Genomic DNA, 18392 nt, shown 5'->3' with positions numbered 1-18392 from the left:
TTCCTGGTAGTGCGCTATCAGGCAAATTACTCAGTCCTTCTAAATCTTAGTCTCTACCTGTAATGTGAAGACAGCAAAACCTCCCCCGACAGGTGTGCTTCATGAGCTCATCGAGGTAAGTCACTAGCACAGTACTGGCACACAGTGGCTACTCAGTAAATTACAGGGAGCCAACTAAAGAAGCAGAGGAGAGAAACCTTAAGCACCAACTAATGAAAAAAAGAAAATATCTAAGGTTAGGAAATGTGGGGTTTAATGCAGAAATAGCTTTGTTGGCAGTGATTCATCTGTGTCATGTTTGGGCCCCACGCAGGAATGCACAGAAGCTGGGGAAACACACTCACAATCGATGTTTCACTCGGGGATGCTTTTCTGTAGCCTGAGCAGTAGGTCTTTGCTTGGCAAGTAATTGATACACTCTTGAGTATGCCAACTCCAGTTTCCTAACTATGAAAAGGCAAACCCTAAGGAACAGAAGGCATTTTTGGAGAGCTCATACCTTAAGAAAATTAGGAGTTTTTAGAATCAAAACCTGAAGAGCTGAGCCCCTGACCTGAAAATACTGAAGTTCCGGTGTTTCCTTTCTACCCCGGCACTCAGGGTACTATCTACACCTGCTACTTCTTATCAGATCCACCCAGAGTTTCCCCACCTCCCTGAGGACTGCTCAGGACAAAGCGGTAAGTCCCAGGTAGCCCACTCCTGCTAGCCCAGTCCAGGCGCTGTTAAGTCCTCCCGCTTAGCTGGTCTCATTCCAGCAGTTTCTGCCTTAAGAGCCTAGGACGCTGAGTGTAAATCTCAACAGGGAAAGAAAAAAAAAGATATTAAGGGCAGAGCTAGAGCTAAATTGAAATGAGACAGGATAAAAAAAAAACAAAAAAAAAAGTACCAAGTCTTAGGATTACATTTTCAAGATGAGTGAAGCTGGGTTTGGAAGTATTCTGGCATCGTTGGGATTTAACAAGAGCTGACCTTGGCATATAGGAAACTTTCCCCTTCAGTTGATCGAGCCCTACATCAGGCTCCCTTCTCAGTGGGGAGCGTGCTTCTCCCTCTCCCACTCCCCCTGCTTGTGTTCCCTCTCTGTGTTGCTGTCAAATAAATTAAAAAAAAAAAATTTTTTTTAAATATCCGCATGGCCCAGTTCACTGCCCCTGGGCCATGCGGAGAGGGGTTCACTTGGGAAAGGGCATGAGAAAAGTTTCTGCGGTCATGGAAATGTTCTGTACATCTCAAGAGGAGTGTGAGTTCCCCAGGCATGGGCATTTATCAACACACAACCAACCTTTGTGCATTCCTTTGTATGTAAATTCTATACTAAAAACGGCAACAAAATACTGAGCTAGTATTCGTGCTGGGCAGGGAATAAGCATGCTGAAATAATACATGTCTGTTTACTTGGATATATTAAAAACGGATGAGGGAGATGGATGTAATGAAACTAGTCAGATGTTAATGATAAAATCTAAGTGGTTGATGCACAAATGTTTACTCTAAAATTGTTCATCATCACTGTAGGTTTGAAATTTTTCATGATAAAATGTTGAGAAGTTAGTGCTGGATCAGAAGCAAACAAACCTGTCTGCATGCTGGGGGGTACAGCAATTCTGAGGACGGTCACTGGGAACACAGAATTCCTTCTGGTGTACCCTCCGCCCGCCCATTGGCCATCGACCTCTCCTCTGGCACAAACCCTGGCCAACATGTCCTCTGCGCTTTCATAACCATGCCCTCACCCTCTGGACAAAGGTGAACAGAAAAACAGCGCAAGACACTCAACTGTCAAGCTGACCTTTGTGAAGACTCAGCCTTACAAGACCGTCGTGATGAACTGTCAGCGTGCGCACCTTCTTGCACGAGCAAAGTGCAAGAGCTTGACTGTTCACAGACACACACATGCACACACATACACACACCAAAAGAAACCCAACCTAACTGCAGTAACTAATATAAGTTGCTTAATATTTCAGATTTAAAATTATGAGATGGCCTTCTCGGGGCATGAAAAAAATGATCTGTATTTGCCTCTCATTTACATTGCTCGTGGAGAAAGAGCTTAACATTGGTTGAGCCCTGGATATGGTTGTGGGGTTTGCATACATTGGTTCATGTAGTCCTCAGAGCCCATTATCCTCATTTTATAACGAGGCTCGCAGTCACGGAGCCAGTAGACAGTAGATCTAAGATTCAAACCAAGATCTCAACTCAAAACTCTTTTTCACCAAAGCACACTGTCATGGACATTTAAAATAGATTTCATCCTGCAAAGCTAACATCACTACGGGAACATCGGCCGTTTGGCTAGGATTATACAAAAAAAAAAAAAAAAAAAAAGGCAGTTTCATGTTCTCCTTCAACTGCTTTTACCCAACCACCACCCACCAAAAGGTATTTCTGAGTTTACACTCCCCACCAGTGTTGTTGACCAATGTAGCAAGAACACAAAAGATGGCGTTTCCATAGCGTCTACAGCTTTGGGGAGCAGCTCAGGGTTTAATAAAGCTGCTTAAGGGAATTCACTTTTGATGTCAGCATTGGTAGTTCATAAACTAGGATTAGATGGCTCCATTTCTGCCTAATGATCTCCTACATCATGCTGAGACCATCAGACAAAAATCCTTACCCAAGGGACTGAGGGAACATTTCCCCCACGGGTTAAGCCACATTCCGAACCACAGAACTATGTAGTCATCACCCAGTAGATGGCACTAGCTGTGTTTTTACTCCGGTGGCAGTCCTGGGACCTAGGTCAGAGGTCATCTTTTACTAGGGTTGTAAATGTTTGAAACAGACTTGTCTCCACGGCAATCAAACAATGCCTTGCATATTATTTGTGGAAAATACTTAGCTGGCTGTGTGCAGACCAAGACTGAGATCTGTAAGGGGGTGGGGGGTTCTATCAGGCGTTCTTAGGAGAGTGTACCACGTCTCCAATCCCACTACTTCTCACTCCGCCAACAGACTGAGGAACGCTCCGGTGGAAGACCGGGCTGCAATAAACATGTATTTGCTGAGATAAGCAGTAATAAAATCTATTTTCAAAAAAGTTTTAACAGAAACCTAGGGTGAAAAAGCTTTTTACTGTGATATAGCCCCAAATGAAGTCAGATCATTATAGATGATCTGATTTTAATAGACATAATTCGAGCCATTCTACGTGAACCTTTTCAAAAGTCAGCAGAGCTCACATCCAGAGGCCATACGTACGGACACCACCTGCTTTACTCAGTTCTGCTCCTTGGAGGCATAGGCTTCCAACTCTGTCTCCCCATTTTGCAAACCAGAACTGTGGCATATTCTAGCCTAACAATGATGAAAGAAACTACATATGCATTTCAAAACAGCTATGTTGGGAGAGAGATCAATGCTCTCTCCCAACTATGCTCTCTCCCAAGCTATGCTGGGCAGGAGACAAAAATCTGTAGGGTCTTACTCCAAGTTCAGCTCTACCACTCCTGCACTTACAAATCCTCCTCCAGATAGAGCAGAGAAGCAACTCGTAGTTCCATCAAGTTCGGGGGGAAAATCTATCACAGGCGTGTAAACTAGCATGTCAATTTTACTCCCATACATTCAATATATGGATAAGAAACTGAACTCTATATTCAAAAGGTTTTGATGGAGTAAAACAGAAAATTCGACTTTTGCTGGGAAACATTTAAAAAAAGTTTCTGAAGACATGCCAAGGACTTCAGCTGAGGCTGTAGGGACACGTGGTGGCAAGGGCTACGGTGTGGGAAGAGGACGGAGACTCCTTGGGCTGGCATAGCCCTCGACCGTGGGAGCCACGCTGCTTGTGGGCTCCCCATCAGGGCCTTTCAGAAGGCTTGAACGCCTACCTGTCAAACATGTTAAATGTTCCTTTTGCTACATCACACCAGTTACCTCATAGTGGAAAAGAGCCCTTAGGAACATCTTTGGGTCTAATGTTCTTAATGAAGAAAGTGCTAAGTTTTATTAGGAACAGTCTATGGACTTTTCTCTAGTCTGCGATCTGTGCTTTGAGAAACATCGTTAGACCCTATTAGCTCAGAAACCTGGAGTGATGTGGTTATAGGACTCAGACACAAACTCTGGTGTATCCCCAGTAAAGCAAAGGAATTGGGAAGAGGTGAACAGGCCTGGGACAGAAGAGGTTTCCCTAAGCTTCTCCCTCAGCCTTACGCACACCACTCACGACTGCTATTTTCCAAAGGTCACACGCATTTCCTCAGAAGCATACCTTAACGGTTAATCATTACAATGACTTTGTGAAATGAGGGGGTGAGTCTTTATCCCAACATTTAATCATTGGCTGAAGCCTGGTTTTCACCACAGCCAAGTACACCTGCCTTTACCCCTCTCTAGCCTGCTTTTCTACCAGAAATGTGAAAACACTCTCATCAGATGGGGAAATTAAACAAAGAAAAAGCAAAAGAGATTTTTGCAAAAGCCATCACAGGGCAAGTAGTCCCAAGCAGCAGCCTAGAGGCGGAGACAGATGCTGGGCAAGTGCTTTCCTGTGGTTTCCAAGGTTTGCTGTTGGGAGAACCTTTCCAAGTACATCAAAGAAAAGGATCGTAGGAGTCACTGGAGCCTAAGGTTTCGTGAAGCAAACAGTACTTAGTTTTGTAACAGAAAAGGGAAGTCATTTTGGTAACTGGAATGCCAGATCTATATAAACTTAAAACTGCCATTGTGTCTCCATGCTGCTGTAGAGACGGCCAGTGTGCACCTCTGAGAACACTTTGTGGGGTCACGTAACCAGCTTCCTAGACTTTAAATGTTCTCATAATTACTGTTGGATTTTTTTTTACTAACTTCCCATCTGTTTGTTCTGCATCATCCCTTTGGCGTTATTACTAAACCCAGCAAATTAAACATTCTTTTAAAATGTTAAATCCTAAAAATACAAATCACAAGGATTCAGTACTACAAATATTCAGGGACTCAAGTTAAACTGTCCTCCCAGAGCAGACTACCCACAGACCCCAGCCTGCGAAAGCAAAGCCAAAAGACACCTCTTTTTATATAGGTCTATAGGTCTATATAGGAAAGGTGTGGTTTTTTGTGTGTGTGTACATATATATAGGTATATATAGGAAAACCTGTGTAAATGCCTTTGGGAAAGCACACCGCAACCTTCACTATTACACATCCTTCTCTGGCCTTGTGAGGTTCACTCTCCCGTCTCTATAGTGCAGCCACCAGCCATAAACCTGTCGCAGAGAGGAGAGGCCGGCTGGCTGATGAGACTTGAAACCACTTCAGAACTGTTTTGTAGAGATGAGATGGGGCCCAATTCTAGTAGGTGTGTATTTCTAAACTACGTGGTTTTGTTTTCGGTAGGTGTTTAGACATTTAAAAATTCACAAGTGAAAGCACCAGGGAAGAGGAAGGTAGAAAACTTTCTTCCTCTTCTTGTTGAGAACCGTCCAAGCAGACTGGTAGGGCAAACATTCGTTATGGGCTGTAATTCACTTGGCTTTGGTTTTGGAGGCTTCCCTTAAGAAAAAAGAGATCTGTTAATAAACAGTAACACAGAACAAGATTAAGTTATTGAGGCAAATGTCAATTACAAAATTAACAGCTTAGATCGTTCTCCATTTAATCGCAACATGTTAGAGGATAACAGTGTTTCCACACCTAACGCGGCATCTTCTTCTGTTCTTGAGGTATGATCAGGTGACACTTTGCCTACTACGTGCCAGAAATCACCCTCATCACTTACGTGGAAAATCTTCTGTAACTCTCTAAAGGGATACTTCTACTTGTTTTTGTATTTGTGGAACTTAAGGCTTATAGAGGTCCTAAGTGTAGTAATTTGTCCAACATCATAGGTGAGGAGACAGTGTATCAGGACTAGAAGCTCAGCTATCTCTCCCGATAGTTTACTTTTCTGAAACTCCAAAATTCTTTTAAAATCATCTTTAACACCATATTCACACAAATAAATTGTGTATTACTGCTCCTCCCCCTATTTAAAGAAAAACTTATATGCTAACTTTTAGTAAATTTTTACTTCCAACATGTTATCTTGTAACTTAAAAAGATATTAGTCACAAAGCCAAATTCACGGAGTTAAGGCTAAAAGAAAACCTTCTAGAATATATAAACCTTAGTTACCAAAGTACTATGAACCACGAATAAGCTCCTTGAGATGACTCGTCACCGACCCCTTAACTCCCCAGTGTCTCACACTCAGTGTGTACAGCAATTTGTTAAGACACACTGAGTTGGAGAAACGAATATTCTGGTACCAATTTTCATATTCAAAGGCTACGGCGTTCTTAGAAAACAGAGTCTACTTAAATTATTTTGTGATTTAAGGCAGGGACAAAAGGCGACAAGTACAGAGCTAAGCAGTCCCCTTGGTTGAAGTGATCATTACAACTACGGTAAATTTACCGGCTCTCCATTGCAAATCACTGAAGAGTGAAAATAAGGGAAGTCCGTTAACATTAATGCAAGTTTTATTGGGGCTAATTTGGAAGAACTGAATTCTAACAAAGGAAAAATTTACCAGTTACCCACTCTACAATAGAAAGTGGGAACTGGGTGTCATTTGTAAGACATAAAGAAATTCTACCTTTACATTTCTAAATAAAGCTGTACGCACTTCTTAGAGAGAGCCGTTTAACTTTGGTTGATAAGGCTTTGTGAATTATGTTCAGAAACTTGGACAATATTCACACACACACTTTTCAAATAAAAGTTAAGTACCTAGGATTTTCACTCCAGGGTGAGTTTCTTCAAGTACCTAAGGACACTAACTTAACTGCGTATTCCCACATGAATTCCATTTGAAGTGCCTTCATCTCTGTGCCACAATTCTTTAAAATAATCAGATCAGTATTTATTATGACTTTTTAACTCCCTCAAATTATACTTTAATATTTGACATAGTAGTTTCAAAAAATAAATATTCAAGGCCTCGGTTTTAAGTTTCCCTTCAGTGTAATGCACACAGTTGACAACAAGTATTAATAGGACTACCCTAAAATAAATGCAGCTTTCTTATAAAAATTCTTGGTTATAATACAATTTCCATTCTACTCCATAATTCTGATAAAGAATATATTCTTTTTTGGTAATAAAACAAGAGTTTAGAAGATTCAGTCCTTGGAAAATCCTCTTGGCAGTCACTCAAATGAAGAAGTCAATCATTCCTGGAGTCACAAACACTCAAAAACTGCTATTACCACTGAGTTTTTGGGGGCGGTTTTGGTGGTTATTGCTTCAGTTGGCAATACCTGAATTTAAGACAAAAGAACATCTCCCACTAAGCCTTACTTTAAATATTACAAAATGTATATGGAAGATAGACTCATAGAGGCTATAATGCTGATGTCCTAAGGAACTCACCCACAGAATGGGGCGTGTTTTTAAAGCATACCACTGATCTTTCTGCCCTAAAAATAAATGCCCCTACTTTTCAGAGTCTTCCCATTCTTCAAATTCTTCAACAGGAGACTTGAGCAGCTTAACACTTTTGCTATAAGAACAATCCACTCTTGTTAACAAACCCGAAACATAACAGGAAACCGATAAAGGACACAGTTTTCACAGTTGACGATAAATAAAAGTGCAGTAAGTGTTCAAGTAGGGTGTGTAGTTTAAAAACTACATGTGAGTATTGGGCATAGGTCATCTTTTAAAGGCTCTCCGAGGGTCCCTGCCATTACTTATTGTGGTCATGACTGTTTGATTATTAGCTGTTCCTTGTGGCTGTGAATGTGTAGGTCCCCGGCCATTGCTTCTACCAGCATATGAAAACTGGCATCCCCGTGATTCTGGGCCAGCTTGAACCCCGTTTCCTAAAAAAAATATAAAAACTCATCACCATTTCAGACACTGATATATAGTAACACACCTATTTGAAGTTCTGAACGTTTTTATAAGTAGTAGTAGAGAAAACAAATGCCCTTGTTTTTAAACTACTAGAAAAGACTCAATGTGCGTTGAGTTTTCCAAACATGTAATTACTGTAAATGTATTCGCTTGATGCTGTATTAATATGGAGAAAGAAATAGAACAGTTTGGGGAACAAAATGAGAAATTAGTCAAGAAAAACATAGTAGCGTCCTGCGCCAAAATTGTAAGGGAAAAAGAAAAAAAGGTAAAACAGTGTATGAACACTGGCATTAGGTTCAAATATGGTTAATAATTCAGAATGAACAATGGAATTCTCATTTTTCAAAGGACAAGACAGCAAAGTTTCCCACAATGTGATCGCTACCAGCTGTGCCAAAACATGCACCCACCGGGTCAAACAGACTTCAGCCACCCGACTGAACTCCCAATCCCAAAGCTTTTCCTCCCGAATAAAAACTTCAAAAGACACAGCTGAGAGACCCATTAACGTGGCATCTGAGAGTATTTGAGGGGTAAAGGCCAATCTTTTGAAGAGGCAGCTACCTGCACGTGTAAAAACTTAAGGTGAGCTATTAAAGGTAAAAGGCTTTTGGTGTGCCCAAATAATCAGTAATTTTCCATCTATTATAAATAATCATCAGATTATAGAAATTTTGTTTAAAAAAAAATCAATGGAAAACCTATTACGCGTCACTAAAACAGATTTCTTATTATCAGCCACCGTTTAAATACAGAACGTGCTCTGGGAGGTGGGTGGGCGAGGGCGAAGCAGGTGAAGGGGCTTAAGAGCACACGTACCCACCCCGCGGAGTGCTGAACCACTGCTCTGCGTGTGCGAAACTCATAAAACACTGTGTTAACCACAAGGAATTTAAACAGATAAATAAAATACATGTGTACAAAATGTTTTTTTAAAAATAAAAAGATGCTCAGTACGTTAGCTTAAGAGAGCTCATCTGCTCTTTAGGAAATCACTTACTGGGGACTAGCAGCTCCCTTTTAGTGTCAATGCACACCTAATGACAGTTTTCTTCTAATCTTTCGTAAGATACATTCGCTTAACTTCTTAACACCTGATCACAAATATGAAAAAAAAAATCTTACCCACTGGTCCAAATGTACCTGTACCCATATTATTATTCATGGAATTATTCTTCTGCTCATTGTGTGCCTAAAAAATATGTTTTTAATTTAACCGATTAAAGATTTATTAAAAAAATTATTATAATAACAAGTTATATCCATTCTTTAGTTTTGTTTTTTTTTTTTAAACACATTTTTAAAAGATTTATCCGAGTCCATTCAATGTTACTACTCAGGAATGTTTCCCAAAGCTTTCATAGCTTCTGCTGTATCTTACTGCGTTCTCCTGATATTCCTCCCTACTGCTCCAAGTGCTCAATGGCACATATATTTATTTTGTAAGTATATATACATATATCTTTAGTGTTAAATATATATGTCACAAAACATACAGAATGACAATGACTTTATATTCTTTTTTAAAACTGTCCTCATTATTTCTGGGTAGGACAGGGTTGAACACCTAGCCAGAGAATTAGAGTACCCTGTCAAAATTAGTCTAATCATATGAACAGACTATATACATTTGGATTAATTACCCCTCTGCTCTGTTGTCCTCGATAATCTGGGTTGGGTTCACTGAAATTTGGCACTTCTGAATAAACCATACAAAATCTGAAAGAAAATAAAGCACAAGTTAAACGATTCCTAAAATAATCAACCTTTCTTTGCGTAACATGCATAACTTATAGGAATGAAGAATTTAGGTGTTAAATGAATTAACTAAAAAGCAACATGCTAACTATTTATACAACGAAAACTTCCTAAACGCCATGTTCCATAAAAATCAAAGCATTCTAAAACACTCAATGGTCCACAATACTTAAAATATTCTTTTTTATTTTAGTTCTTCTGTACTGCAAAAACTAAATCATGTCAAAGATCAAGGACACAGAAACACATCTCTGTGCTATGGCTCCGCAGAGGCTGCTGTCCCTGAACCAGGTTTAGGGTTCCAGAGTGGTTTTTCCAGCAGTGGTGATGGATTTGCACTGATCCATTCACACACTCCCATCCAGTCCCTCTTTTGACCAATCACTGTGAATCTGCAAAGATAATCATTCAAGGTTAAGAGCGGACACTGCAGGTATGACAAAGACATGTGGCTATTAGGACAACAGTTTATTCAAATGCTTCTTGTAAGTTGACTATGGCATATATGAAGATTACACATAAGCATTTACTTAGCTCCTTACCCCATAAATAAATTAAAATCGGTTGTGGTATATCCTAGACTGACCCTAACAAAGTCAAGTCAAGGAAGAATGAGTGACCTCCACTGGTTCTTCACATAACTGACCTCTTTCTCCGTATACATGAAGGTCAGGAAAAACCCCACGTCTTTGGATGATATTGGCGCTAAGAGCTTTCATAACAAGTTGCTCTAATACTGCTCTAAAAACAAACATAAACAGTTTTTCTCCTAGCGAAAGCAAAGTGTTACCAATTTCTGATCTTGAAAAGCTAGCAAGATTATCTTTTCCCGACAATTTTATCCCTACAGTGTAGAACCTTTCTTTTGTGTGTGTGTGTGTGTGTGTGTGTGTGTGTGCCATGTGTGACTTCTGTAGGTCTTCAAATCTCCTACAAACAGAATGAACTAATGATTTGGCTCACTGCCAACACAATACTTTATGAACACATCCCAAATGTCTAAGCTAATATGGAGGCTAAATTACCTTTACACCCCTAGAGAGGATGGTTCCTCCAAGTCAGGGTGGAGATTACCAGGGTAGGAGTATACGGAAGCTCGCACTGTAGCTGCCTGTACGGTACCTAGACTGTGGATAAATACAGGACTTCAATGGTCATCGCTGGCAAGTCCTTCTACCGTGAGTACATATTCACCCATAAATGAAAAAAGAAAATTTAAACTGTTGGCCTGAAACCTAACTTCTTTCCTAGCTTCTTCTTTGGCATTTCACCAGAAGACAGAACCTATTTAAAACTGCACTGTGACACCTAAAAGACGCGTGTTCCCAAACTCTACAGAAATGGCCCCATTGGGGCTCATCTCAAGTGCAACTTCATGCTCTTTGCCAGGAAAACTACTATTCTCAACCACAGGAAACAATATGGATGGCTGTTAAGCTGGTACATACATGCAAAGTTGTTTTTACAGCGAAGCTATTGAAGGCATTCAGTTTACCAATACAGAAAAGCCAAGAAGTTTATCCTTTATAGTTTATACCTACCAGTTACTCTGTAGACACTACGTGTAATTTATTCACTTACAGGAAATGCATTTGAATACTTACTCCCCAATTTTTTGAAGTTCTCCACCCCTTCCAGTGTACAGCGTCAAACAGCCTTTCCACATGGATGCATACCTAGAAAGGAAAGAAACGTCTGTTCTGTAAAAATACATGTATTTCCTTCTACTGAAGTGAAACTTTATACTGTATTTTTTTGTATCGGGACGGAGGTGTAGATCAAACTCTGTCTACGGTAGTAAATCAATTAGTCTAATTTATTAACTTGTTACTTATAATCAAACAGTACAAAGAGAAGTCTACTGCCAAATTTTGACATACTTATCTAAACTATAACTAACCCTAGAAAACAGGAAGTCTTTTTGAAAAGCAAGCATTGTTATACTCCAAAGATCACATCTTCAATTAACAAAAGAACGTTCAATTGAAGAGATTCAAGCAGAAATTATTTCTCAATCATAGCATATATAATATCAACACCAAGTATGTGCTTTTATACACATTAACTTGGTCTCCTCAGATTATTCAATAAAAACAGTTTTTCCTTTTTCTCTATAAAACACATAGGAGGATTCATGAGCTACTGAAAATTTGTTAAAATTTAATCAAGGGCCTAAAAAACAATCACAAATCTCACCTATCTGCCTTTCCAAACCTGCAATCCTTACCATCAATTTAGCTGAACAGATTATTTACTCTGATCAACTCTGAGAGCACAGACAGCATCACTAAATATTCCCGCACAAAAATCTAATAAAAATGTAAATTAAACATTGTAAAATCAGTCTAAAATTTGGTTTTCAGTGGTTCTCTATAAACTACAATGGTAACTTTAAGACCTAGAATGTTAAATTATAGGGGAGCCTAGGTGGTTTAGTGGGTTTAGCATCTGCCTTTGGCTCCGGTCAAGATCCCAGAGTTCCAGGATGGAGTCCCCAGGTCTGCACAGGGCTGCTTGCTCAGCAGGGAGCCCACTTCTCCCCCTGCCTGCCACTCCCCCTGCTTGTGAGCTCTCTCCCTCTGACAAATAAATAAAACCTTAAAAAAAAATGACAAAGTATAATTAAATATTGTTAACTAAGTCGTTGTATTTCATTTTTTAACATAGATTAATAAATACTAGTTAGTTCCACATTATACATTCGTCTTTAGTAAGGGTAATCCACTAAAGACTCTTATGCTATACAAAAAGCAACTTAGAAGAAAGAGAGTGCACTAATATTTCACCTTAGTAATGTGAAAGTTAACGCATGCTGAGAAAAAATTTGAAGTTTCAACAAGTAAACATTTAACTTGCATTTGTTTTGGGAATGAGGTCAACGACAGATACAACTAGAACTGAAGGGCCTTACAACAGGCCAGACTCAGCCACACATGTGATTTTTTAAGTAAGGTGTAATTATTCCCATCTTACAGATGAGGAAATTACCCAAGTGTAAAAACCTCAAGGTCACACTGAAGTTACAAAACAGTGGAGTTTCTTTAGTTTTGAATTTTCCTTTAAATTATACTCCTTGAAACTCTATAAATACTATATGGAACTTGATTTTAGTCTTTCCACAAATTCTTTGAGGGACATACCTATGTATTTCCCACGGACTACAAAATAAGGAGGTATCTGAAATGAGATGCTGTTTACACTACTTGAGATAGATGCGAAACATTCTGGCAGCCAGAAAAACTTCAATTATGCTAATCCGCGCCACACCCTCCTAGGCAGGAATTCTCTTTTGTGTCAGCTACAGATGTGGACGTTTAAAGACACAATTAGTGTCCTGAGTCACTGCAGGAGGATAAAATGTCTATGCTCTGACTCTCACTTCCTTCTTTGAGGACACTCTGCCTCACTTCCTGAAGCTGCTCTGAGGCCTGCACGAATTACCAAAGGGCCTACCCAACCTCCAGCGTTCAGGGTGATCTGACACTTTTCTTCCTGCCGAACATTTTTCTGCCTATCGTTCTGGTTTGTGTACTCCACTGACCTGACGGCAGCAGGCACCGGAAGTCATCTTCCAGAATGTGCCTTCCAGATACTGTGAACTTCCCTTAACTTTTCCATTCCGGTACAAATTGGACATACCGCAGACCTGCTGAACTGTCCAACTACAATCTGATGTCCTGTCTGAACAAAATAGGGCAGGATTTCAAAAGCCACTAAAAAGGGGGAAAAGCTAGAAAAGCGCTGACAACTGTATTAAATAATTTAGGAAACAAAAAAGTAAGTAGGATGAATTTATGCTAATTTTGCCAATCTACAGAAAACACTCAGTGATCCCCAAAACGTATTTAACCATCTGCTTGACCTGTACAGAGGGGAAGTGGGCTAGATTCCGGGGTCAAACTGACCGCTTTCCTGGGAGGGTGTTCCATCCCGAAGCTGTCCACTCCCCAAAATGACCATCCAAGGGGCCCCAAACTGCGCGGGGGGCCACCGAGCAGACAGGAGCTGCAGCACCTGTCAGGTCCCCAGCGGGTGACTGCAGGCTGTCACCTCGGAAGCCTCCCCCGTCCCTCCGCACACCTACCCTCGGGTCAACCGAATGATGTCCCCCGGCTGGATGAGACCTCCGATTTCGTCCCACACGGAGATAGTGATGCTGCCCGTTTTGTCGGCCACTTTGCATGATCTCACCTCATGGCCGTCTTTGGTTTTGGTCACGCGTCCTGCGGGGGTTCAATCGCAAGGGGGAGGGGTGCGTCAGGTAACGAGGACTCGAGAGGCTCGAACTCCTCCTCCGCGGACGGGGGGCAAGAGGTCGAGCCCCGCGATTTCGCCGCAGGTCGGACCCGAGCCCGGGGCTGGGGGGCACCGGGGCCACGTGGACGGGGGGAGGGGCGGGGGCCTCGCCGAGGCGGCGGCGGGGAGCCCCGCTCCGGCCCAGCCCGCGCGGGGCGGCGGGGCGGCGGGGCGGCGGGGCGGCGGCGGACCCACTTACCTATCTCCAGCACAATAAAGACGACATTTAAGTTTTTCAGTCCGGGCTTAATGTCTTTTATGAAAAGAGGAGGGTCGCTGCCCCCGTTCATACCGAGGCAGGTGCGGCTACGGCTGCGGAGGCGCGGGGGGCGGGGGGGCGAGGCCTCCCACCTCCCGGGCCGGGGCGAGGGCGCGGGGGCGACCCTGGGCGGGGGCGGCCGGTCGGGGACCAGGGACACCAGCCAGACGGCGCTGGGCGCCCAGCACGGAGGCGGAAAGGGGGAAAGGCTCCCGGGTTCCACAGCAAACAGGCGGCGGCCGGACCCGAGCGCGCTGCGGCGGGGCGGCCGCGACCCCGGGCCGGGCGGCCCCCCTCGGACAAAAGGAAGGTCAAAAAAGGCAGCGAGGGGCGGCCTCCGCGCGGAGTCCCCTCACACTCGCAACACACACGCGCGAGCGCGCGGCCCGGGCGTCCCAAGCTTCGGGCAGGGACGGACTGTGACAGCGACCCGCGCCGAGACCCGGCGACCACGCACGCCCCGGCCCGAACCGCGACTGCCGCACGCGCCCGCGCGCCGGCCGGACCCCTACCCCGGCAGCCCCGCCCCTTGTGACGTCACGGGCGTCGGCACGCCCGTCGCCGGGCTCGCCCCGCCCGCAGGAAGGGAAGCGAGGGGTCCGGAACCGGCCGGCGTCGCACGCGCAGCCTCCCTCGCTCCTCGCGGGCGGTCCTCTCGAGCCCCGCCCCCCGAAGCCGTCCAATGAGCGCTCGGCCCCGCCCCTCCAGCCCCGCCCACCCCGCTGCCGCCGTCGCTGAGCCGCGTCCGGGTGTCCGGAGGCTTTTTGCCGGCTCCGGGCGGTCACCGCGCGGCGCGGGGTGTCCTTGCTCCTTTCTGGCTGGGAGTTCGGCCCTCCCCGGGCGCTTTAGCCCCTGGTCCCCGCGGGTACCCGGGGCAGCGCCTGTGTTTAGGGCCCGTGGGTCGTTCAGAGAGGGGCGCCGAGGCGCAGGCCGGGCGGCTGTGGGCGGAGGGACTCGCCGGCCGACGGGCGGGTCCCCGCTCCGCGGCCAGGACTCGGCTGGGGCGGGGCCTCGGCGGGGCGGGGCCGGTGCCTTTGCTCTGCCACGTCTGCTCGGTCCCAGGGACGGTGCGGGGTTCCCGGAGGTCCCCGGGACGTTGTGACCCGCGGGCCTGGCCGAGCCCTCCCCGTACTCGGCCGGGCCCCTCCTCACGCCCGTCCTCCCCTCCCTCCCGGCGCGCTCGTCCCCTCCGCGCAGTCTCTTCAGTGGGCGAAGTTTTAGGGCGGCGTTAGGTTCCCAGCGGAGCCCCGGGGGCGCGGACGCTCCCCGACACCCCGCCCCGCGCGTCCCCGGCCCGGAGGGTCCGCCGGTCGCGGCTGCTGAAGCGACGCCGGCACGTCGCTGGCTCTTGCGTGTCCGTGAGCTGGGACAGGTGTGTGGTGACTTGTGTCCACCCTACGGTGTCGCAGAGCTTCAGGGCCCGGAAAGGCCGTGTCACCGCGTGTCCTTCCCGCCCTCCTGGTCCCGGCGCCCCCTCGTCCGTCTCCGCAGTTGTGACCGCAGAACGGGCACCGCCGGCCCTTCAGACGGTCCCTGCACTGCTGTGCGCTGTGCGTCCCGTCGGCGCCCCTCCGCGGGCTCGGTCTGTCCTTGCACAACCGCACGGTCCCGCACAACCGCACAATCGTGCACAACCGCACGGTCCCGCACAACCGCATCGTGCACAACCGCGCGGTCCCGCAACAGCAACGGGAAACCCGAAACGACAACCCAGAAAAATAGGTTTTTTTCATCTCTTTACGTCGCGTCGTGAGGAACGGGCACTTGACAAGCAAATCTGGGCTCAGACGGTCCTGTGGGACCTTCCGGACACCGATGGAGCTTCGTAGTCCTGATCCATCGTCTGGGAAGAGGCCGCCGGCCTGGGAGCTGCGACCGCAGACGTCGTCTGGCCAGTGCAAACAGTACGCTCCCTCGCTTCGTTGTTACCCTGAAGGACGAGGAGAGCAGCAGTAGCTTGCGCTGCGGTTCCCCAGGCCCCGCACGCGTCCTCGGCGGTGGCCGCTGGCTGTTAGCCCATGGCACAGCTGGTGAGACTCGCCGGGACGCAGAGCCAGAGCGCGGCCGACCTCGGGTTCCAATCCAGGCCGTCTTGACGCCACCATCCCCCACCCCCAGAGCCCTGCAGCTTAAAAGTAGTTTTTCAGACTTAAATTGCAGTGGTAGAGTTACATGCTTTAGCAATAAAACGTATCTGTAGAGCATTAAAGAATCATTAACTTTGTGATGGTGACAGAGATGGGAGAAGAGTCAGAGAACTTGCATGGCAGAAGCCTTGTGTTTTTCTTGATTCTTGCTGCATGTTTTTAGATGCACCACCTCGGCCCAAGCATCTGCGAAGAAGTGGCATCATCTTACACAGCCCGAGAAGGGCTTCGGAGAGAATCACATGACCAGGACAGCCCAGACATGCCGAAGGAAGCAAAAGCTTCCATTTCAGGACCAGTAAGGCCCAGAGAGCCAAAGACACTGACGTAATGAGGGAAAGTGATGTAAAATAATGTAAGCATGATTTCAACATCAAATAAATGAGGAAACGTGGCAGTTCCTGGCAGAACCACATCCAACCTCAGGGCTCCCAAAGTCTCCCCCTTCAGATCAGAAGCTCTGATTCCACCAAGAGTATCCAGCAGGACTTGTTGCTTCATTTAGATGTTCCTCAAAGCAATTTTCTTCAACACAGGCAAGAACATTCTCACAGAAACAATATTTAACCAACTGAGCCCCCTCTGCGTCCCTCAGAGAAGGAATATTTAAATCAGACCTTTATTTATTTAAAGGTTTGACAAGCTCTCTAAAAGATTAACAACAGATAGGAGATCAATTAAGAACGTGGAGCACAATCGCGGCCAAGAGTTTGGACAAAGCGAGCTGGCCCCTCCTCGCACCCTCCGTCCTCTGTTCCCAGAAAGGGGATTAGATGGGGCTCAGACTTATTTTACCGACACTGCCGAAGAGGAACCAGTCAGGAGCCCAAGCCCCACAAAAGCAGAAGCTGAAGTTAGCAGCCCCGCCCTGCCCTAACCCCACAGGAGAGAACTCGCCAAACCTCTACTTCCTCCCGGACTCACTCAGCTGTTCTCAAGCAGGAAATGGCCACCAAGTGCTTTCGTGTTCACTGAAACTGGAGACAGCCTTGAGGGAACAAAATGGTGTGAACAGGGCAGGAACTCTTCAATCCAGATCAGTTGGTTTCAACCAACTCCAGTTACCACTCAAGGGTGATGTTAATGAAAAGAGAAAGGGGGTGGCTGTCGAGAAAAACAACTGTTGCTGCTCAGATAATCATTCCTAATACGTAATTCAGCAAAATAAACAAAGGCCCAGCCGGTCAGGTGATGAGGATCCTACTGCTGACTCGACGACAACCACAGGATCGCCTCAGGGTCTTCTTCCTTCCAAGACTCTGTTCTTCAGGCCTTCCTCCTGTTCAGAGCTCAAACATCAGCCTCTGAGGAAACCAGAGGATTGTGGCCAGAACCTCACCAACACTCCCTTGTGTTTAAAAATTTAAAAAAAAAAAAAAAAAAAGGTTGTGTGGCGAGATCCAGTACAATCAGGGTCTGCGTATCTGGGTGCTCCCTGGTAAGGGTTTTCCTGTAAATTTTACCACCACCCACTACCTACGCTCACTGCCACGTTCTGGTTTCTGGGAGCAAAAAAATCATTTTCTCTTTTGCTGCACTACCCATCTACTCACCACTGTGACAACCTCCGTCGAGTAGCTGACCAAGTTCTGTTTGAAAGGAGATGTCTTGTGTGGTGAAATGAACAATAAAAAATTAACAAGAACTACAGTGTTCTCACATTACAAAGGTAATCTACTTTGTAACATAATTGGCAAGGTCAAAAAGAAATAGCCTTTTCTTAATCTCCTTAAAAAGATTTAACCAAAAGGGGCGCCTGGGGCCTCAGTGGGTTAAGCCGCTGCCTTCCGCTAGGGTCATGATCCTGGTGTCCTGGGATCGAGTTCCGCATTGGGCTCTCTGCTCATTGGGGAGCCTGTTTCCTCCTCTCTCGCTCTCTGCCTGCCTCTCTGCCTGTTTGTTATCTCTGTCAAATAAATAAATAAAATCTTAAAAAAAAAAAAAAGATTTAACCAAAAGACTTATAAGTAATGTTTAGAAAGATTTACAACATAGCCACACAAATCATCCCTATAATGATACAGGCTTACACACACTACTGAGCCTTTGCTATGTGCCAGGCATTTTATACATATTGTTAATATATTATTTAATAATAT

The 18392-nt window shown here is 45.2% G+C and overlaps 1 protein-coding gene across 3 annotated transcripts; it reads right to left on the bottom strand.

Moving 5' to 3' along the window:
- Positions 1-5562: 5562 nt before the first annotated feature.
- NABP1 (nucleic acid binding protein 1) lies at positions 5563-14634 on the bottom strand. 3 transcript variants are annotated; one of them, XM_045086526.1, is made up of 6 exons: positions 14087-14631; positions 13676-13814; positions 11196-11267; positions 9477-9552; positions 8959-9025; positions 5563-7796 (listed from the first exon to the last, which is right to left on the bottom strand). In XM_045086526.1, the coding sequence occupies exons 1-6, from the start codon at positions 14175-14177 to the stop codon at positions 7627-7629; spliced, it is 615 nt and encodes a 204-aa protein (XP_044942461.1). In that variant the 5' UTR covers positions 14178-14631; the 3' UTR covers positions 5563-7626. The 3 variants fall into 3 exon arrangements, with proteins under 3 accessions (XP_044942461.1, XP_044942462.1, XP_044942463.1); XM_045086527.1 differs by lacking the exon at positions 8959-9025 and having other exon boundaries at positions 14087-14634; XM_045086528.1 differs by lacking the exons at positions 13676-13814; positions 14087-14631 and adding an exon at positions 13133-13653.
- Positions 14635-18392: the final 3758 nt, after the last annotated feature.

Source organism: Mustela putorius, unplaced genomic scaffold (assembly GCF_011764305.1).
Source record: "Mustela putorius furo isolate JIRA1106 unplaced genomic scaffold, ASM1176430v1.1 tig00000992_pilon_pilon_pilon, whole genome shotgun sequence".
NCBI lineage: Eukaryota > Metazoa > Chordata > Mammalia > Carnivora > Mustelidae > Mustela > Mustela putorius.
This window is presented reverse-complemented; position numbering and strand designations above follow the sequence as displayed.